Below are 21768 nucleotides of genomic sequence, written 5' to 3'. Positions count from 1 at the left end.
GTGGTCTATTTTTGTGAATGTTTATATGTGTATTTGTATTTAGGTCTACGTGGGGGTGCATGCTAGCTTAGGTTAATGATTACATACATTTTACCTTTTCATTTTGCACACTCTCCACATTCTCATATACCTTTCGAGGTTTGAATAATCGAAATAAATAATATTGGAATAAAAATAAAAAGGATTCATGGGGTGAGTCTGTTTCCTAGCAACATGAAAGGAGGCTGCTATCTAAGCTTTATGTGTGTGTGTGCGTGTGTTTGTGTGCGTGTGTGTGTGTGTTTGTCTGTCTGTGTGTCTGTCTGTGTGTCTGTCTGTGTGTCTGTCTGTGTGTCTGTCTGTGTGTCTGTCTGTGTGTCTGTGTGTGTGTCTGCGCGCGCGCACGAGTGAGCGAGTGAGTATGTTCAAGCGTGTGTTGTGCATTTGTGTGCCTTAGTGTTTGCACAGGATAGCACTGATGAATCCATACTTTCAGAGATCAAAAAGCTCTCCACAGCACCAGTAAAGGTGTCAGGCTACAGGACAAACATGTTCATTCTAAGCAGTTTAATATCATATGCATCTCTGATCATAAAACCAAGGCCTGGTCTACATGTTCAAGAGGCAAACCATAACCGTGTCAAGTAGTGTAATATGTGAATCTGATGTTCAGATATGAGACAAAACGAAGCTCTGTCTTATGACCCACTGTGCATAGCTATATGAATGAATAGTGTTTCTAGTCCCCCACATGGAGACAACTGACTACAGGAAAGTCAGTGCTTTTGAAAAGAGGAGAATGGGAATAGGGCTTTCTTCCAAAGATGACACAAGTTTATAAGGTGTGCAGAAATTCAATCACTGTTGGAAAAAGTTCTTAAAAAACTGTATTCACTCTTTCACAAAGTATTTCTAGGAATTTTCTTATAGCCTCTGTAGCCAATAATTCATGGGAACCTTAGCCTGGTACCCAGCTTCTGTTGCAAAGCTGACAAGCTGACAGGAAACATACTTTTTTTTTTTTCCCTCACTGCTCATGCTTGTGAGTTTCTTAATTAGTTCTCAACTGACTTTTGATTGGCACAGCCTTGCACAGGAGCCCTCATGAGGTTTGTGAGCATGCAAAGAAGAACAAACGGCCACCACATGACCTTTCTGTGCATTCTAGGGCATCTACCCTGAGAGGACTGATTTACTTTTATTAATCAGAAATTCCTCCATAAACCCAGGGCAGGGTTTATCAGTGGCATTGATTAATTATGATTGCGGATTATGTGTTACTTTGAGGGAGAGAAAGGATGGCTTTGATAAACATTCCAAAGCCAATGTGATCTTACTAGCAGTCTTGCTAGCAGACTTGTTGACTTATATGGTTTGCCTAAAAAAAAAGTTTTTTTTCCCCGAAAATATTGACCATCAACATTGGTCAGTTATCATATACAGTTCTATCTAACTTACAGTTCTTTGTTTACTGTTTGGTTGGTCATGTTGTGTGGACTCTGACATTTTCAGACTGCGGGTGCTGGGAGCACAGATATAATTATTTACATGTCATTTTGTCATTGTCATTCGTCAATGCACACTGTACACAAATATGGCAGCACAATCAGCTAACAAAATGGGTTAAATTGCTGTTTTTACAAATAATGTTGAATGCTAGAAATATTTCTAAAGGCTATTTGATACAAACCTGTGATAAGGAAGCTTCACTGACTAAATCAGGACAGACTGGGCAAAATCTGACACACCGTAAGAACCAGCACACCTAGATTTTCTAACCGCCCCCACAGAAAAATGGATAAATCTGAATTTAACTGAAAATATTTCTCAATATTTTAGAAAAAATGCTGTTATTTTCTTGTCTAGTGGGCACATGATCAATAGATGGCTAACAAACAACTGATCTCTCACATCTTTTTCTTAAAGGACATTTTCTTGCTTTGAAATGAGCTAGTCTAAAGTTTCTGAACCATTTCTTTATTATGCTAAACAATGTATGCAAATTGACAAAAAGAAATGGTTTTGATGTGGACCCATGGCAGGAAATCAGGCTGCTTCACAGAGGTAGTAGAATTTAGCTTAAATGTCCTTGCGGAACAAAGTGCCTTTAATATATTATATCATCAGACATTACACATGTCTTTGATTGGGAGGTGCCTTTGAAGTCACTCTGTTTTTCTTTACTAAGTCTTTTGCCTAAAGTGCATGTTGCAAATGTTTCAACACACTATAGCAAAGTGCACTAGCAATGATTCTTTTTATCCAGCATCCTCTTCCTTACTACCTTTGAAGAAAGAAATGACCAGAATGAGCTAGGATTAGTCAAACACCTGCTTTGATTACACTGAGAAGCCAGGCTCTCTGGTAGCCTGTTAATAATGAAAAAAGAGACAGACAGAGAATTTTCATTCCTCCACTATTTGAGTCCAGAGGACAGCGCAGGGAGCAGGGCAGGGTGGACACGAGCTGGCTGGAGTAGTGCAGGGTGGAGATGGGATGGGGAGGAGGTATTCCCACCAATCCCACTATGAATATGCTATCATCTCCATAACTACAGAGGCTTGAAGAGGCTAAGTCTCCACCACCTGCCTCTGCTGTCGATCTCTGCCTGATAAGATGACCTAAGTTAAATAGCAAAAGACATTATGAGACATGAAACTTGGTGCACATGAATTGTCCTTCCTCTGTTAGATAGTGACAGGAATCGCAGTATGCCCATCACATAGGCATACTTCTCATGGAAGCTGCTTTCATGAGACTAGCCTCTAGCTGTTGTTTTTCTAATTTTGTCAGAGAGACAAGGAACCTTCTTACCTCTTGTCCATCATAAAGCAGAGTAATTTAGTAGACAAACCAAACACAACATCCCTACAAAGTTCTACTGCCAGTGGGACTTCCTACCACTCCAATCAGTGTTATATGTTTATCTTTCTGAAGTGTGCCTGATCCTTCTGTTCAATGCTAAAATACCACATGGACTTCAGTCCCTCAAAATCTATTTCCAACGTGAATCCTTGGCGTCTTTGATTTGGATTATTACTGCAGATGACTGACGAGGGAAAGACGTTCCATTGCTGAGCAAATCTGTTTGCATGTTTCAGAGTTGCCAAGGGGAATGGCGAGTTCTTTGAGCGAATGAACAAAATCATCCAGAAGCAAGACAGTCTGTTAGCTGCCACTCAAGTTGAGGTAAGTATAGGATTTTCAGGGGATCAGCTTGCCCCAGGGGGAGATAGGAGTGGAGGAGGTGGTGGGGGCAGCAGCAACAAGACCTTCCTCCTCCAACACCCCTCTGTTGAGGGCGGGGGAGTGTTGGAGCAGTCCAATGAGCTGCAGACAATGTTGTGTGTGGAGCATAGTTGATTATTATGGAGCTTGTTATGGTAGCTGGTTATTGAGGCTGCAAGTTTGGTTATCAGTGTTTTTTTCCCTTTTATCCCTAACCCTATGAAGTAGGTGTTTGATTGAATTTGCCTGACCGAGAGGTCTGTGGTTAAGCACTCCCTGTGTCCTGGCACTGAAATGACGATAGGAGGAGAAATCGATAGTGCAGACAACCAGCACATAGAGTAATTCTTTTACTGTGAATGACAGAGAGATGTAGTCTGATAATGCAGTTGAATAAGAGCATGGCCCAGCGTGTCCAAGCGGATCTTGATTCTGCATGTGCACAGAGCTTGTTGAATGATATTGTTGAGCAATATAGGGACCTTGTACTCTGGATCTCATGTTAGTCACTCTTCTCTCTGTCACACATTTCAAGGAGGAAAATATCGCAGGTCCACCACCCACTGAGTGCACAGACAAGGCTTTCATTCCAGAGAAAGCCACCAGAAATGAGGTGAGCACTTCCTCATTTTCCCAGTATCCTTTGTTCTACATAGATAATCTGATTAATTTGTTGAACGCTAAATCTAATGTTTGGTTTACAAGTTTGCATATTAATGAAATGCAAATTCCTTGAAAACAGATCAGTGTTCTCTGATAGCTTAGTCTACTTTCCAGTAATATTTTTAGTACTCAAATTTGATTTCAGCTTACAACAGTGAAAAAAAAAAAATGTTTAGGCAAGTATATATATTTTATAGATTGTGTTATTTCCAATTTTACTAATTATTCTAATCCCTCCTTTAATCATAGAGTTCCCAGATCAAATCTAGCTCTTCTGCATTGCAACATCTATGAATATTGTTTGGCTTAAAGTGAAAGTGAACTTGGTCTCTTTCAGATGGATTTATTGTACGAGGAAGCAGTCTACACGGTGGTCAATCGGGTTGGCGTGCCATCCCCTGAGTATGTGTCCTGCGAGGGGGACTTGTTCAACTACCTACAGAAGGTACAGATCTTCCTTTCCTCATGTGACAAAGGCAGTAAATCATAATATGCATCATATGCTGGAGTTCTTTGGATTTCCAGAATGTTTCTGACGGATCTTGTACATAAGTGGGGAGGGGTGGGCCTGGGTTGAGGGTGAGTCCATGGTTTGTTTGTTTTGGGTTGGGTTTTATGAATTGGCGCAGATGCTCTTGCCTCAAATGTGGTTATACATCAAAGCCCAAGCCTGCTGGGGATTGTTGTTCAGTGCTGATGTTACAGCCGCTTGGCTGTTCAGCCGCTGTTGACCCACCAGAGGCCTACATCATCTTTGTCTCCTCTTACAAGGAGGTGCTTGCGCTGTCATTTCCTTGCCATGATAGATGACTTGTGCTGTCTTTATGTTCAATCACTGAAATAAATACAACTAAGGTATTTTTACTATCACTATCCCCCCACTATTTTGAGTAGAAATGTATTAATTCACTTTCTAATAAGTAATAACTAATAAGTACAACATAAACAAAAAATACCCAGTCCTATTCAAATGAGCTAAATTCAAATAAGCCAATAAATATACTAAAGATAACATGATTGCAAATGACAATTTCTTCTGCAGTCTTCTCTTTACACCATTAAGTGCAGTGTCAAGGCTGCATCAAAGATTCTTGCTTGGAGCAGTTTCATATGTATATTGTCTAGATAAGGAGCTTGTCCATGTTGACTCTTTCCCTCAGACATTTGACATGGGTCAGGAGGAACATGACATCATTCTGCAGAGAGTGAAGGAGTCCAAGGTGAGGCAACTTCCACATGCAGCTGTCCTCCTCGCCATATCTCTCTACCTCAACTACCTTCCTTACCATGCTAAGTTACACCTGTCTTCAAAGACTGATTCTGGTTTCCCTTCATGTTCACAAATGGATTGAGTTACTTCTGCTTTTGTAAGAGTCATAGCAATGGCATATGCACCACACAAGAGCCTTTAATGTGAAGGAGACATGTAAAGAACTTTCTTTAGTCAACTGTGATGAACGATTTTTCTTAAGAAACAATTAATTATTCATCCAACCTGTAACTGTCAGGGTCTTTTGAAATGTCACAGTGAAAGACAGGCCAGGTTTCTTGGGCAGAGTCCTTTTAAAAATGTTATGAAAGGAACAGAGGAAATATTGTGCCATTTAATAGTTGCCCCGAGTGATCGGAGCCTCACACATGGCCTCACGGTGGTCGCCTGGTGCCTTAGTGATGCTCTATGCACTCACACTTGGCCCCTAATGGTGAGAGTGCCTATTGATTCCTCCGCTCCTGAAAAGCTCTGGCATTGCAGGATTCTGTGCTTGTGTGTCTTGGTCGAATGTCTTAAAGAGAAATGGCCTTGCAAGCCCCTGGCCATGAACAGGAGCGTAAGCATCACTCACTAAATAAAAGCTTCCTGGTGTGCGGGGGAATCTCTGTGCAACCAGACACGCTGTGGCTGTGGCTTTATCTATTAATTAAATGGACTGTAGCATGTGGATGAAGGTGTTAAAGGCAGTCAGCTTCTGCCAGAAGAATAAATTGTCACATAAAACAGCTAAATCAATATTCATAAACAATTATAAAGTGTGAAGATTTTGTGTCAGTGTTTGCTAAAGAAAGTGCTAATATTAAATCTGGCCTCCTTCCTATTTTATTATGATCTACACTGTCAAATAATTAGCATTGCCAATGGCTCACTTGTATTATTAAGTGCCAGCTTCCTCAATGAAATTTAAAACCAGTGGAAAGGTCTTTTGTTTCTACACACTTTGCTCTTTTTAAACTATCCACCTGAACAACCTATGCTGTGAGAATTTAAGAAGCACAGCTTTTAATAGGCTTTAATAGGCTTTTGTGGCTGTTTTGACACTTTTATAACCCACATCTGACTCTTTTTTTTTTTACAGAGAGCAAGCTTCTCTCTAAGGGTCTCTGTTATGAAAGGCAAGAATCTCATGGCAAAAGATGCCAATGGTGAGATTTTCTTTTTGGCTTTTGCCATCTGTGTATGATTCCAACACTTTTAGGAGAGTGATGCAGTAAAATATGCCATACCAACAAAATTCCTCAGGGTTACCAACACAGGTACTTCCCTATAGGCAAACAACTGTAGTAATAATGCTTGTAATTATGCTTGTAACATTTTAGTGAAGATTATCTTTCCTGTTGTTCTTTCTTGGCTTTATATTTGACACATATTGTGGTGGGGGGTGGGTGTTACAATAGGTTACAGTGACCCATACTGCATGTTGGGAATTCTCTTGGGACAAGGCTCCCGAGACACAGAGGAGAGGAAAGAAAGAAAGTTCAGCTTCCGTAAGAGAAAGGAAAAGTTAGAGAAGCGTTCCAGCGTCCGGGAAGTTCTGGCTGCAAGGGACATCCAGGTGACCGAGGTCAAAACTGAGACTCTCAATCCTGTGTGGAACGAACACTTTGTTTTGTGAGTAGAAATATTAGTATATATTTAAAATATATTTATTTAAATGGCCATTGATCCTACAACTAAGGCATTTCATATTACTGTTAAGTAACAAACTCTAGAATGTATGGTTTGATATTGTTTGTTATTGCACTTATTGTTGTCTGATATAGAATGTATGCTTATTTTGCTTATTTTGTATACATTTTTGTATTTCAGCAGTTTTCTAGCTGAGTGCTATTTTAAACTCTAACCTACTGTAATGGCTAGGATGCAATCTTTCAGTAGATGACAAAAGGACCTTTGCAAGTTGCTGTGGTTAAGACGGTCTCCTAAATCTGAAAATGCAAAAAACAAAAACAATTCAAAATTATCTTCTGATAGGGAGTACCTAACAAGACATGAGAAGCACAGTATTGAAACTGCTGTTGATTACTTTGTTTTTCTATGAAATGAAAGGAGATGAATTTGCCACATTGAAGTTTACTTAAATGTTTCCCAAGAATATACATTTTACAAGTGGAAAGCACACAGATCAAAGAAATGTGTTTCATTTTTCTCAGTGACATTGATGATGTCCAGAATGACCTTCTGCATCTGGACATATGGTAAGATGATTTTTAACATATGAATGTTTTACACCTGATCTTTCCAAAGACTTTTATTTGAAGGTTAAAGGAATGGTTATGGACAAAACACACAAATGCAATGCTAATTGGGGATCATCAGCTTCCTTTTCTTCAAAAGCTAATGGAGTCCGGTTTGGATACCAGACATGTTTTTGCTGATCAACTCAATTAGATGTAAATGGAAAATTTGTGTAAATTGTTTTTTTTTTGCCTGAACTGTTTCTTTAAAGAGTAAATCTTGCTCCCTCTTATCTCTCTGCTCTCCTTCACCCCCCCCACACACACACTCGTGCTCTCAGGTTCTTCTCAGCCGGTGTGTTAGCTGGCCCATCCTCTAACCTCCACTTTTTTGGTGATTGAACCTCCTCTAGGATTAGTCTCTGTTCATGAAATCCACCCCATTAGACTGCCTGGATCCTTTTCTACATTCAAATCCAACCAAAGAGCTCCTTGTTTTTCTCGTGCACACATCCTGTTCCACACCTAACCTGCCCCTTTCCCTTCTCTGTCCCTCTCCTCAGTTCATCTACTCTGGTTGTTGCCATGTCTCTGTTCTTAGCCTGCACCCATGCTGTTTTATGTCTCCTTATGTTTATACTCTTTGTTTATTTGGATGTGATTCTGCCATGTTTTTATAGATGTCTTTTAGTTATTGAAAGGTGCTTTAAGTCTAATTTATGATTATAAATAAAATAGATAAATAGAAATTTCAGTTTAGCAAGCCAAGAGATGACTGGGAAAGGGGATGATGTGAGAGAGCCTACTTTTGTCGGGTCAACTTCACCCCGACAGGGATCATGATGACGATGTCTCTGTGGCCGAGGCTTGCCGAAAGCTGAATGAGATCAGTGGCCTCCGAGGAATGGGCAGGTATGTTTTGCTTCACATTTGGCTAAGCAATGGGTGGAGAAGTCAACGCTTACTACTGAGTTACGTTTGCTTACATTTCCCACAATGGCATTATCACATCAGGTACTTCAAGCAAATTGCCAAATCGGTGCGGGCCAATGGGTCAGCAGCTTCAGGAAGTGAAGAGAACGCAGACGATTTTCTTGGATGCCTGAACATTCCGTTAAGTGTGAGCTCAGCCGATTACCTGAGGAGACATTGCACCAAGCTTGTCTGTTTCAAATATTTTATGGAAAATGGAAATAGCTGACCATTTAAAATAAAACAGGAGCTAATGAACTAAGATCTACTACATATCCTACTACAGTAGCAAAACCCACTGACCAATATAAAGTGTATAGTACCAGGCCCAGTGCTCCATGTATTTGTGAAGTTGATTTTTGAAGGTGCAGTCATTGGCTCTCTCTCACCAGGAGATCCCAGTGGTTGGCTATGATAAATGGTTCAAGCTGGAGCCCCGCTCCAGTGCTTCCAGAGTGCAGGGGGAGTGTCACCTGATCCTCAAGCTTTTCACCACACAGGTAGTGCCCCTCACCCGGAGAAGGCCAGTGCCTGCTCCCTTCTCCCATTCCACCTTTGCTTGGGTTCATCTGTGTTCTGGGTGTGCCCAGGTTTGTCTTCTTTAAAGAAGTGGATTTTTTAAATTCCTTTCTCACAATGGCTTGCAAATCACAGATGGCAATTTTGTGAATTGACTTGTCAAATAGAAGAAGTAAACAGTGTCTTAGTTTTTTTGCTTGGATTAGAGTCATGACCTAGATTAGAGTCATGACCTGAGCTACATAAATCTGATGCAAAGGCCTTTATTTGGCTGTTTTTCACAGCGGGACACCACTTTGACTAAAATGGTCTCAAATGTGGTCATCCATCAGAAGATGTTAAGTCAGATTTTGGAGTATGAGCACAGACACATTCAGGTTGGGCTTCTATATACATATATGTAATTAAAAAAACAAACTTTTTTTTTCTATGAACAGTTATTATTGTATGTTGCATCCTTTACAGAAAGAGCCCTATAACTGGAATGGACAAGTGTCTCCGGCAGCGTGGACTGTTCTTTCCCATCATGCTGTACAGGCTGACCTATCACCTTTGCAGCAGGCAATCATGTGTGTATCAACTTCCAATTTGTTCTTGGAAACAGGATTAGCACTCCATATACACCTCACTCACAACATTGCCCCAGGTCAGCGAAACACAGAACCCACCTGAAACTACTGCCTTGGTGAAGGCTGCATGCATGAGCACTGTGGATATACTGATGGCTAGCTGGTGAGTGTGTGTTTGGTGTGCATTCGCAGTCGCTGGCACTGCTACAGCAGTCACCATCGAGCCCAGCGGCTGTGCTACTCGCTGCTGCTCAGACTGCTACGTGCCGTGGGGACCGAGTGGGAGACCGGTGGTGGCCGAAATGAGCTGGTATGTCCTCTTTGTACACAACCTCACAGATACTTAACAGCACGGAACATTTGTGCACAGAGGTGGAGTGAAGGCCTTTGTGCACAGATATGCAGAGGTTGCTTTGAGGTCTTAGAGCAGTACTCTGAGCTAAGTGGGATTCAGGTGAAAAATGCAGAATGTAAAGTGGTTTGATGTCTCTTTGGGGCTGTAATGCTGTCTGTTGTTGCAGGAGAGTGTCTTGGCCAAGAGCTTTAAGCTCTACTGTGACTTCTGCCTGTCTCTCATGAAAGGCATGAGGCAGGTGTTCCCTTGTACCAACCCTGCAGCCATCACACGATGTGAGCTGATGCTGAGGTAAACACACACACACACATGCACACCCCCCTCCCCACACACACACACACTTACTGGCGAGTCTCTTCAAATTCAATCTTTTTAAGATATCAAAGATGTTGCATTTGTGGAAGTTACAGGTGTAGTGTCCTTTCTCGCTCATGAGTTTTCTGGGAGCTATATCAGCTAGAGAGATTGGAAAGATCTCCTGGGGGGCCTTTTCCAACATTCTTCTTAAATGTTGTATAGTGCACTTGTCTCACAAGGAAATTAGTCAATAGTATCAGCGCACAAAAACAGACTCAGATTAAACAGGCTGATAGGCATTATGGACAGGGGTCCTCTGGTCTGCTTTTGACATTCAACACATGAAAATCATATGAAAATACTAGCACACATGTAACTCAAAGATGATAGGTGCAATGTATGATAAGCAGTTGACTGGCTTAGCTACATATGCTCATATTTCATGCCTATGATGTTAACATATTGTGTTTGTGACAGGACGATTGGACAGATACAGTCAATGCAAGTATTTAAGGATGTTTGTCCTAATCGCAAAGAGCTTCACCTTGAAATTGCAACTGTTATAAAGGTATGATTAAACCTCTCAACTAACAATGTTGTTAGTGATTGGGGGGTTTCAGAGGTATTCAGGCCCTCCTCTTGTACTTTCTCCTCTGAATACAGAAAGGCACAGTTGAGTGGTATGAGGGCACAATTTCTCACTTTAAACCAGATGAAGGGGTAAGTGTCTGTTTTTCAATAAACATTACTGTGCAGTAGAGCTTATGTGCCCAGTCATGTTTCATCACCTAGCCATATTATGAGCATCCAGAGCGGTGGAGCAAGGCAGAGGCCTTTTGCTAGCTGATGGTGCTGATGGTGCAGTGGTTTGTACATGTTCTCCTGCAGACTCTGGAAGAACAGCTGGAGAGGCTTGTTCTGGTGGTGGATGCAGTGTGTGTAGATGTGCAGAGAGGACTGAATGTCTACAACAAGCTGTTTCACAGGTAACTGCTCAGGGTGCTGAACGTTTTGTCTAGCAGCGTCCTACTTTGCTGTTTAGAGGTCTTGCCTCCTCTTTTAATTTCAAGAACTATAGTCAAAAGCAAAAATATTAAAATGCTCTCAAGGGCTCCTGGTTGTGTGGTCCAGGTGTGTTAGATTAGATCTAGAAGTAACTATGCAAAGGTGACTATGCAGTTGCACCATTGCCGAGGTGCGGTCCAACTCATCAGTGCCACCTCATGGAAGATGAAGGTGAAGCCACCTGTCCATCAGAAACTGAGTTTGTTGTTTCTTTCAGCTCAGTGAAGGTGGACTTCTTCAGTATCTCCTATCGGCAGCTAGAGAAGCTGGTGCGTATGGAAATTCGAGAGAACACTCCAGTTAATTCTCCTATTGATAAACATGAGTTGGGAAAGCGTGGTGCTAAGAGTGAGATCGTGCCATGTGTCCAGGTGGCCGATGACGTGAATGTTGCCATGGAGCGGGTTTGCGGGACTCTAGAGCAGGAGAGCTCTCGGCTCTCCCAGACCATGGGGGAGACCCTGTTCGAGCTCTTCATGTCTCTGAAGACCCTCAAACGCTTCAGGGAGTTCCTGCCTCTCAAGTGAGTCACAGCATCACACATCTTCCATCTGTGAGGATCAGATCACTCAGAGTTTCAGTGGGGCCATATAAAAGAGCATGACCCGTACAGCAGGAGGATGGCCATATGTGGCTGATAGGTTATTAAAAATAGTTAACATTGCTATCTTCAGCTCAGCAACTCTGAATGTTCTGTCATGATTTTGAAGTGCTATTTATAAATAAATGTTTGAGAGACAGTTATCTGTTTTGATTATGCATGGCTTTTCTTAAAAATTGTTTTTAGGGATACTAAGATGTTGGCGCTGACTGGATTTCACAACTGGTTCAAAACCTCCATCCATAAATGGCTCCAGATCGTTCATGAGAAATCAGTGGAAAGAATCTGCAAGGCAGTGGAAATGGACCAGGCATGTTGGGGTCAGACCGTGAAAAACAAAGTCCTTGGCTTGATTGTGCAACCAGCCCTAAGATGAAGAAAGACGGTCCACATTTACATAATGACCTAGGAAACTGTGGTCTCTCTGATTTCTACTTCCTCTGGTGTGAAAAATTAATAGTTTTCTTCCCGCTAGGACATAAATATCTCACATTCAAATTTACCAGCAGGGTTCCCTCTGTATTCATTTACACATTTATGTGTGTGTCGGTATAGTTCCAATGTGTGTACATGTGTGTAAGTGAGTGAGAGAGAGAGAAAGGAAGAGAGTAGCTATAAGAGTGGCTGTGTTTGTGTTTTGTGTGTGTGTGTGTGTGTGTGTGTGATTGTGTGAGAATGAAACAGTTGGAGCCAGTCCACAAGCAGGCAAAACACAGCTCCTCAGCAGTGGACCTCAGCACATGCTTCAGCCAGGTGCGAGAGTTCTGGATGCAGCTGTCATGGCCTGACTCAGCAGGCGCGTTCATCTTCATCACTCGTCTGACGGATGTGAGAGCTCATACACAATACACACAAAGGTTGCTGCGATTCAGCAGAGGGAACATCCCTACATGGTTTTGAAGCCTGCACTATTTGGTTTGGTGCAGAACTTCTGCAGCGAGGCTGTGTCCTACTCTGAGCTCCTGAAACGTAAGGTTGAGAGGAGCCAGCTGGGTGGAGACCACCGGAGCTTCACTGTGCAGGTACGACCCATGGGGAGCAAGGAGGGTTCACTCTTTCCATCAGTGCTGGGTTAATGGCATGACCCATGGGGAGTGGGGAGGGGAGGGTTCGCTGTTCCCATCAGCGCTGGGTTAATGGTACGACCCATGGGTAGCAGGTGGGGATGGTTTGCTGCTCCCTTCAGTGCTGTGTTAATGGTACAGCCCATGGGTAGCTGGATGTGAAGGCTCGTTGTTCCTTTCAGTGCTGAGTTATTGGTACTGCCCAGCAGGAGTCAGCAGGAGCATGTGGGTTAACGTCAGTGCTTTGTCCCTGACAAGAAGCTTCTGCTTGCTGCAATTTATGTCCAGTGCCTTGACCTTTCCTCCTTCCCCTTTCAGGCCTCCCACATTTTCTCTCCCTGTCGTTCTCATTACCTCTATCACCCCCTCCCTTTATCCCACTGCCTGCATCTGTGCAGCTGTGTGTGGCGCTGAACGATGCCGAGCACGTGCGCTTGTACCTGGCTGGCCTGCCTCGGGAGCTGGGCTGGCAGAGCGTGGAGCAGGCCATGGAGGAGTCGTGTGGAGCCGAGGGCAAGGAGCAGGTGAACAAGGCCCTGAATGGTCAGCTCTACAACGCCGACCTGGACCTTCAGAGGGAGGTCAAGCGCCTCATCACGCACCTCACTGATAAGGTACTTGGCAAGCACCATAACTGAGATTACAAAGAAGCACTAACAGCCTTCATTCATCCATACCTTCAAAGTGAAGGATAATGAATCAATCATTAGCCATGGAGAGTAATTGCGGCACTAGACTGTGCTTCTTAAGAGGGCCATTGTGATGAGTCATTACAGGGCACTTCTAATAAAGAGCACTAGCTTTCATGCCTTGCTGAACTCTTGCATACCCTGCAGATGCTTGTTGTCACTGACAGCATTGTCTGTTTGGGTGGCTCTGTGCAGATGCTTCCTGAGCTCCGGAGATGCATTCAGCACATCGGCCTCTCTCCAGACACAATAAACAACGACGATGTGAGTGCCAGGGGGGTTTCCATGACTGCCTCTTGATATGTGCGACTGTGAGTCTGTTACGGGAACATCAGTAACTTACCTGTGTTGTAATCTGTTCCAGGCAGTGTCTCCGCTGATGAAATACCTAGAAACCACCTTGGTCATTCTCAGTGAGTCACTGGTGAAGGAGAACTTGTCAAGGTAATTCCAAATGTTGCACCTAAAGGAAATGGCTTGTAATTATATGCCAGCTAGTAGTAATTGTAAGGATAGGAGTGAGGAGTAGTTTTGCTGAGTGCCCTTTGTGTGTAAAGGTGATACAGCAAAGTGTGGATGATTACTGGTTTGCAGGTGTAGTTACTGAATGAATTTGCTATGTGCTTAAATCTGGTGCTCTTGCAGGGTTCTGCAGAGTCTCTGGGAACTGCTACTCAGAATGATTCTGGACTCTGTGGCAGAAAACAGAGGTGTCCAAGTGGAGTTCTACACACGTTTCCAGTACACCATAGAGGTTAGTGAAGAGCATTAGAACATAGGTCGTCATGTGCAAGTGATATCTCATGACTGTGCTTGCATAGTTAGGTGTGCACAAGACTTTTCAGTAGGACTCCACATGTAAGGTGAGATTCCAAAGATGTAACAGCTCCTGTGGCTTGTAAACTTGTATTGACTGCAAAAAAAAAAAAAAAAAAAAAGAAGCTGCTCACCTCATACAAAAGCCCAAACTAATTACTACACTAATTGCTGGGTTTCATTCCCTGGTAGTGTCTATTTATGTTTAGACAGTAGCACTATTTTGGCTGAGGTATCCCTTTAATAGTCACACTTTCCACTCTGCATCCTGGCATCATAGGAGTCCATCAGATATTCACAATTCTTCCTGGCAGTCATTCATCCATGTACTAAGGGGAGTCCCCACAAGAATGACAATGTGTGAGCATCATTAGTCCAAGGGACAGGAACTGGCAAGAATGCAGGATGGCTCTGCCTGAAAAGGCATGCGTTGCTGGGTTGTGTGGGATGCGTATAGTTGGTCTGTTGGCAAAGCAAGGGCACATTGACCAAATGGCTTCTGATGAGAGAGCAAGAGTGAGAGTGAAATTGAGAGTGTGAGTGAGTGAGAGTTTAGTGGTGGCTAGGATGAAGTTGTGGGGCGCCTTGGTGACACACCAGCCCAGATACCGAGAAGAACACTAGGAGCTTAATGACAACCCTTTTCCCTCAGAAACTGGTGCGGTTCTTCCATGCTAATGGTGAAGGGCTGCTCCTGGAGGATCTGAAGAGTGGAGACTACAAGGTAACATTGATCCAATACTTTCCACTACAGTGAACCTTGCCGCTGGTGACCTGCCTGGACACTGAGCCTGTCTGCTGTTACAGGTCCTGGAAGAGGAGCTGAGACTGAACAAGTGCTCCTCCTTCGAGCTGATCGAGCAGTACTTCCTAGAGAAGATCTCCCAGCAGGTAGGCAGTAGCCCTGCTGGGCTCTGACTGCTCTCCTGCAGAGAGAGGGGGTGTTGATTGGGAGCTGAGACATCACAGAGAGCTCCCATCCTTCCACTGATGATTAAAAGTTTACACCACTCACTTCCGCTCGAACTAGAGGTGCTTTGCACCAAACTTGTCACTTGGGTGCAGTCTCAGTTGCTTGTTTACCAGAAGAGGCAATTTATAAAAGAAAAAATAACTTCTGCAAGGTAATCTTTTAACTTTTATCACAAGCCAACTAATCTAAATGATGTGTTGCCACAGGCATGGAGGTCTACAGAAGAAATGATTTCAATCAGATTGAAATAACGTATCTGCATTTCAGAGAATTCTGAAGCACAGTCGCTTTGGCCGTATTAGTGTGAAATGTTACTACGATGCCCCCGAGCAGAGACTCACTGTGGAGATACTGCACGCTGCTGACCTAATTGCCTTGGATGCAAATGGTAAGTCCAAGCTTGAATCGGACTCCATGCCCTGTCCTGTCCTCTTCCACCTGCACTTCCAGTTTATTCCAGATTTGGACAGAATGTGTGTTTGTACCTGGGCCATCCTGAGAAGTGTCTTCCTTATCTTCTCTCCTTTAGGGCTGAGCGACCCCTTTGTCATAATAGAGCTCTGCCCTCACCACCTCTTCCCTAACTCCAGAAGCCAGCGCACTCAAGTAAAGCTGAAGACCCTACACCCGGTTTTTGATGAGGTCTTCTACTTGTGAGTAGGAACAGTGGGTTAGAAATACATTACACTTGGTAGTGCAAGACCGAACGATGAAACAAGTCTGAAGAGACCTTAAGTAATCCAGTAATCGGGAAGCAGTAACAGTCAGAAAGCTGACTGAGAAGCCAAGTTTTGGTGGGTCATCTTGGGGAGGGGTGAAGCAGTTGCTTAAAAACTGCATCAGGAATTTGTGCAGCTGTTAGGTGAACGGTTTGATTCTGTAGAAACAAACGTAAATTAATAACAATTACCCTTATATAAACAATAGTAACCTATTTATTGACTAAAATTAATATGTGGCAATAATATGACTATAGCGCTATACAGGTATTATTGAAATTATTCAAATACCTCTTTGAGTGTACATATTAGAGAAATAGTCAGGTTTGTCTCCATAAAGCACCTACCATAAAGGCCAGACCTGTGCAGAAGTGATCTCAGCTGCAGCTAAAATGCCAGCTAATTTGCTGGTCCCCCCTCTGTTACTAATTTCCCTCAAGATAGTGTCCCTCATTTGCCTGGTTTCATCACTTGCTCTTGCTCTTCCTGACATGTTACACAGCCAGACACACACATTTAATAAAATGGCAAAAATTCAATAAAGTTGTTCAGAGTCAGGCAAAGGAAGCCAGAAAACTAGATGTGCCTGTTGCTTGCTTTTACTAAAACCTTAAACTGATTAACGAAATAAGATAAGTGTTTACATACTTTTTGAAATAATTGTAATAATAATCCACTTTGAGTTGAGTGGAGTATAAGTTTGTGTGTAAATTCATCAATAATGAAGCTATGAAATCGCATCTACTAAAAGGTGTAAAATATATGTTCACTGTGCTTTCCAGTATTAAATGCAGAGCTAGTTCTGAGCATGTTGATGTAGTTTGAGGTTTCTTTTTGAAACTGTGATTCCTGCTGTTTTTACTGTTGTCACTAGCCTTACATGTTGTGTGTATAGCACATGCTAAGCTTGTGAGCGCTACAGCAGGAGCTTCCTCTGGCTCTGATGGTCTCTCCACAGTCACGTCAGCCCTGAGCAGTACAGACACAGGTGCGCATGCCTTACCTTCACCGTGATGGATTATGATTGGCTGTCCACCAATGATTTTGCTGGGGAGGCGGTGTCTCCCTTGAGTGACTTCTGCTGGCCAGGCAGACCCAATGCTACCCCTGCCGGGAAGAACCTACAGCCGTTCATCCTGCACCTGTCCCGCCAGAAACCCAGCGGTACGCCCCCTGGCCCTCACCGAGGATGATCAACAAGGCGACTGTTAAGATGGGGTTAGCTAATAGCTTTTGGTGGAGTGTCCTTTCCCTGACAGAGTTCTATTTTGAGGGATTGTCTATGTCCAAATGTAAAAACATCTCATTGCTATTTTGAAGAGATGATTATAAGTAGTTTTGCAAAAGGCTGTATGTATAAGATTGAAAATCTATGCCTGCTCTTTACATGTAATGTCACAATGCATCTATTTCAGCATATTGGAGCACAGATATCAAGTTACTGTGATATATTAAAGTGAAGGCAGATCACATGTGTGACTCTTAAACCCTGATGCATCCCCAGTGCCTGTTGTATGCTGGCAGACATCTCCTGTTTGTTGAATGGATTTCCAATTACTTTTGTGATTCTCAACTAATAGGCTTTCTATTAAGAAGTTATTTTTGCTTGTCCCACTGGACTCCTTCCTGACTCAGTCTGTTCTCTTCAACCAGAGAAGCCAATCATGCGGATGCTGGAGGCGAGAACAGGAGACAGGGAGGCTCAGGAGTTTGTGCGGAGACTGAAGGAGATTGAGAAGTCGATGGAGGAAGAGTGATTTCTTGCCAGTGGTACATATTATTCCCAACTATGTGCTTTTCTACCTGTTCTATGTTTGCTATTTAAAATGAAACTCTTTTAAATGTGCATTTTTAATTGTTGTCTAGAAAAAAGAAGACTGTTGTTTAAAGATCAGTATTTTGTCACTGTTCAGCACTTATTGTGCTGTGGTTTAATGTTTTTTGACTCACAGGAATTGTGAAAATTAAATAACTTTAACAATAGTATATTTTGAAATATGTTTAGTTGGCTCTATGTCGTTAGATTTAAAAATGTTATCTGAAGCATGATTTCCTGTGACTTGAAATCTAAGACATGTTTAATGTGAGGATGAGACCAGGTACGTTTTCTTTCTGCAAAATGCAAACGCTTGAAAAGCACTCTAAAAAGCCAAATTTCACAAAGTTTATCTACAGCTGTATTATCATTGTAGCAAAGATAAACTTGTAAGATGTAACTTGTAAGATGACAGCTTCTTAAATCAAAAAAAACAATCATATTCACCTTTGTTATGATATTGGATAAACTGCTCTTCATGCGCAAATTACTGTCCAAAACTGTGAATGTTAGCTAAGCATTTGTTCTTGAATAACACTATGCTGTGTTAAGAATTTTACTGTAGCATTTTGGTGAGATTTTGTCTTTTGTAAAGATTGTTTGTTCATGCTAAGTGGTGATTTAATTGATTGGGTTTTATGTTTAGACATCTCTCCATTTCTATATTCTACCAGTTTTATGATTGGCAATCCAACCCTTGCAGAAAGCATGGAGAAGGCCGTTGGCCAAGGTTTTAAAAATTACTCTACAGATTTTTAAAGTGCAAAGTTGTTTTTTTTTTCTTTCTGAAATGCAGCCACTGATTTTCAATACTTTTATGAAGAGAGCATCAAGAGCTGGGTGAACTAAGGTCCTTTCTGATTAATTCCTTGCTCTAAAAGTTGTTTTACCTTCAGAAGTCTCATTTGTTTCTGAATTATTTCCCAACACTTGGTCTTTACAACACTACCTCTTCAGTAATCTTATTTCTCTCATATTTCTATTTGTTCTTTTATTTATGAGGGATTAATCAAGGTACAATACCTTCTTTTGTCATACTAGTTTTTTGTCACTATTTGTTAAGTTTTGTGCTGTTGTAATGTACATTAAAACTATGCTTGACATTAAAACAGTACAAAACTGACCCCCAATCCCAAACTCGGGCCTGATTTCCAGCAGACCCTTCCTTCTCTGCTTTATTCTTCAACACCTCTTTTCTTTTGACACACACTTAGACACACATACTCTTGAGGCAAAAACACCCTTGCTGTCATCCAAGAGTACACCCAGCCCCCATTAAACCACACATACCAGCGATACTGTTGAAAACTTTTAACGCTGTGTGAAACTATTGGCACCTCTCCATATCCCATGCGACTAATGGTGTATTGTATGTGGGCATGTGCGTGTGTGTGCGTGTGCAGTGAACTCAATAAAGAAACAGCAACAACAAGACTTTTATCAAGAGCAATCTGTCACGAGTGAAGGATTCATTTGTCAGTGCTCAGTGAGGGCTCAGGTAGAGATGGACACCTGCCTTGGCCAGACCAGCTGCCCACACTGCCCTGGCCTCAGGCCAGAACCTGGGAAATGGAGTCTTCAGGAGAGCTGACAGCAGACCAGATTATACTATCTGAGGCCTCCTCAAGCGTATTACTACTGCAGGCTCTCAATATCACATGCTGCCTTTATTATGGACCCAAACAACACCAAAGAAGCCATGCCCTTCTCAGACCACTACATCAGCATGGACACCCATCCTTTTTTACAGTCAAAAACCTACAAAGCTCATGTAACAGGGTTGAAAACAATCTATTATGACTCGCCTTAATATTAGATTAACATATTTGATTCGAAACTTTGGACGTCACTGCAGATTTTATATATTGATATATTTTAGGCATGATTGTCATAAAATTATGCAATAATGGCAAAACGAAATCAGCTACTTATGTAACTGTGATCATGCCTGCACAATGGGTGTGGTCAGGGTGAAAAAGGTGGAGAGCAGTGAATGCTAAAGCTAAGACTCACCACTAGGTGTCCCCATAGTCTAAAGATTTCTGCCATCAATTCTTTAACTGGAAACTAGGTAGCATTGTTACCGATTAAACTGATTTATTAATAGACTGCAGCAGTACAAGATTGCCGGCTTTTTAGGATTTGTAACCTGTGTTTAGCTATCATTTACTGTTTTTTACAGTTGACTTTACTAGTTCCCATCAAACCACTGTAACCCAGAGCAACAGTGCAATTAGCCTACCGGAGGAGGTGGAACAGTCTGAGAGAACAGCACAGTAACATCATAATTATGAATACACATTAAACCAGAGCATAGACACCCAGTTATTATCTTCCATTCGACCACTGACATGGAAGTTCTACACGTCACAATAGTAAAGAGATGAACTTGCTTATCACACATAGCCTGTAATTAGGCCCTGAAGTTAAACTCCAGTCTGAATACAGGTGTTTGGTGTTGCTTATGTTTTTCCACTGAAGGCTCATCTGATTATTTTTTCTTCTTGCCTCCCATTGGACAGTGGGAATTGCCCAGCCAATGATGTTCCACTTTTGGCCCCCCAAAAACTCCATAGTCACTTTGGCAGTTTGGGGTCATTGTTACTGCGCAAGCTGAAGTGTGATCCAGTGAGTTGTAATATGTTTAGTACAGAACTATGACTTAGCAGTTTTATGCTTTTCTACACTTTAGAATTCATGCTGCTGCCGACAAAGCCGACAAAGCCCCAATAAAGACTACAGTGATCCAGTTCCACTGTAAGCAATCAACGCCCATCTGTGGATCACAGAGGAGCTGGTCTGATTTGGATCATGAGCATTCCCTGTTTCACAGTGTTCTCTTTCCGTCACTTAAGAATGATTGATGTTGACACACCCACTGTTTGGTTCATCATGAGGTAACAGCAACAAGACGTTTGTCTATATACATTATGTTACCTCTCTTGTGCATGAATTAATGATAGAACAATACATAGCTGATAAAGACATCACTGAACCACAGCTTGTCCAATAAAATTACAATAGGAGGACTCTGTTTAACTGTGTAACAAGGACTATAATTCCAATAGCCTTCATTCAAGTAGAGACATACATTCCCTAAAATTTAAACTGACTCTCTTAACCTACTTATTTAATTTCACATCTGCTGTTCTTAAGTATAAAGCTTAAACAAAACTCCTGTCACCGGCCCAGTTACTTTTAGACTCCATTACCCCTCAGCAGGTTGCACTGAGGTGTGTTCTGGTGCTAATCTTCTCTGGTTACGTCGTGAGCTGAGGGCTGCTCAGACTCGCGTGAGGCCCCAGGCACATTTGGGCTCAGCTCCAGGGGTTTCCTGCACTGGCTGGCAGGAACTCGTAAAGTCAGCCATGGACTGTTTAGCTCTAAGGAGCGCCTGCTGGTGGTAAAGCCCTGTTGGTCATTACACGTTGTGTGTGGGCCTTCCCCAACACAACACTGTTCTCTACCCTTTCAGTCACTTGGGACAATAGGTGGGTGGGACAGAGACGACCAGGCCACATCTCAGGTCTGGAAGCTGTTTCATGTTCTCTTTTAGAATCTCATAGTATTAACAAAATACTTTTTCTATCTTTTTTATTTTTGGCACTTGTAGTCATTTTTCTTTGGGTGGCGCATTTCCACGCAGGATCATAGCATGCATGCAGTGTTGGACTACTTGCCACATGTGGTGTGCAGCCAGGCCGGGGGAGGAGCAAACCCCGGCCTGCTGGGCCAAATAAGAGGCAGGTGGAACCCGAAGACCCCAGTGGAGGGGGAGGGAACACTGGCATGGCAGTGCTGTCTTTTTAAGAAGAGGGAAATGGTGGAAGACCCCCCAGGGTTGCATGTGTGGAAAAAAAACAATGGTCAGAGCTTAGGCTCCTTGTTTCTTCAGCGCCCTAAATTCGATATGTAAAACTAATGAATACCAGAGTGCAAAGAAAGAATGAGGAGTAAGAGAGAGTGGGAGAGAGAATTACATGGTTTGATATC

General features: G+C 42.5%; 1 protein-coding gene across 2 annotated transcripts in view; it reads left to right on the top strand.

Annotated features, from left to right (window-relative positions):
• Positions 1-19198, top strand: part of baiap3 (BAI1 associated protein 3) — a 30572-nt gene extending 11374 nt beyond the window's left edge. The window contains exons 3-34 of one of the 2 annotated variants that reach the window (XM_027003295.3): positions 3081-3168; positions 3743-3820; positions 4208-4315; positions 5031-5090; positions 6222-6288; positions 6541-6754; positions 7297-7341; positions 8155-8232; positions 8335-8440; positions 8685-8792; positions 9096-9188; positions 9277-9380; positions 9573-9690; positions 9902-10026; positions 10510-10600; positions 10696-10752; positions 10921-11018; positions 11315-11366; positions 11469-11620; positions 11885-12008; positions 12383-12526; positions 12625-12720; positions 13161-13376; positions 13647-13715; positions 13816-13895; positions 14097-14205; positions 14920-14991; positions 15075-15158; positions 15508-15628; positions 15770-15893; positions 16918-17123; positions 17613-19198. In XM_027003295.3, coding sequence (XP_026859096.2) covers positions 3081-3168; positions 3743-3820; positions 4208-4315; positions 5031-5090; positions 6222-6288; positions 6541-6754; positions 7297-7341; positions 8155-8232; positions 8335-8440; positions 8685-8792; positions 9096-9188; positions 9277-9380; positions 9573-9690; positions 9902-10026; positions 10510-10600; positions 10696-10752; positions 10921-11018; positions 11315-11366; positions 11469-11620; positions 11885-12008; positions 12383-12526; positions 12625-12720; positions 13161-13376; positions 13647-13715; positions 13816-13895; positions 14097-14205; positions 14920-14991; positions 15075-15158; positions 15508-15628; positions 15770-15893; positions 16918-17123; positions 17613-17716 — 3391 coding nt within the window. In that variant the 3' untranslated portion in view covers positions 17717-19198. Of the gene's footprint in view, positions 1-3080; positions 3169-3742; positions 3821-4207; positions 4316-5030; positions 5091-6221; positions 6289-6540; positions 6755-7296; positions 7342-8154; positions 8233-8334; positions 8441-8684; positions 8793-9095; positions 9189-9276; positions 9381-9572; positions 9691-9901; positions 10027-10509; positions 10601-10695; positions 10753-10920; positions 11019-11314; positions 11367-11468; positions 11621-11884; positions 12009-12382; positions 12527-12624; positions 12721-13160; positions 13377-13646; positions 13716-13815; positions 13896-14096; positions 14206-14919; positions 14992-15074; positions 15159-15507; positions 15629-15769; positions 15894-16917; positions 17178-17612 lie in introns of both variants that reach the window. The other variant, XM_027003369.3, reaches the window with a different exon arrangement.
• The last annotated feature ends 2570 nt before the right edge of the window (positions 19199-21768 follow it).

Source organism: Electrophorus electricus, chromosome 2 (genome assembly GCF_041902795.1).
Source record: "Electrophorus electricus isolate QZ-2024a chromosome 2, ASM4190279v1, whole genome shotgun sequence".
Classification (NCBI taxonomy): domain Eukaryota; kingdom Metazoa; phylum Chordata; class Actinopteri; order Gymnotiformes; family Gymnotidae; genus Electrophorus; species Electrophorus electricus.
The sequence above is the reverse complement of the archived record's forward strand: the minus strand, read 5'-3'. Positions and strand labels throughout refer to the sequence as shown.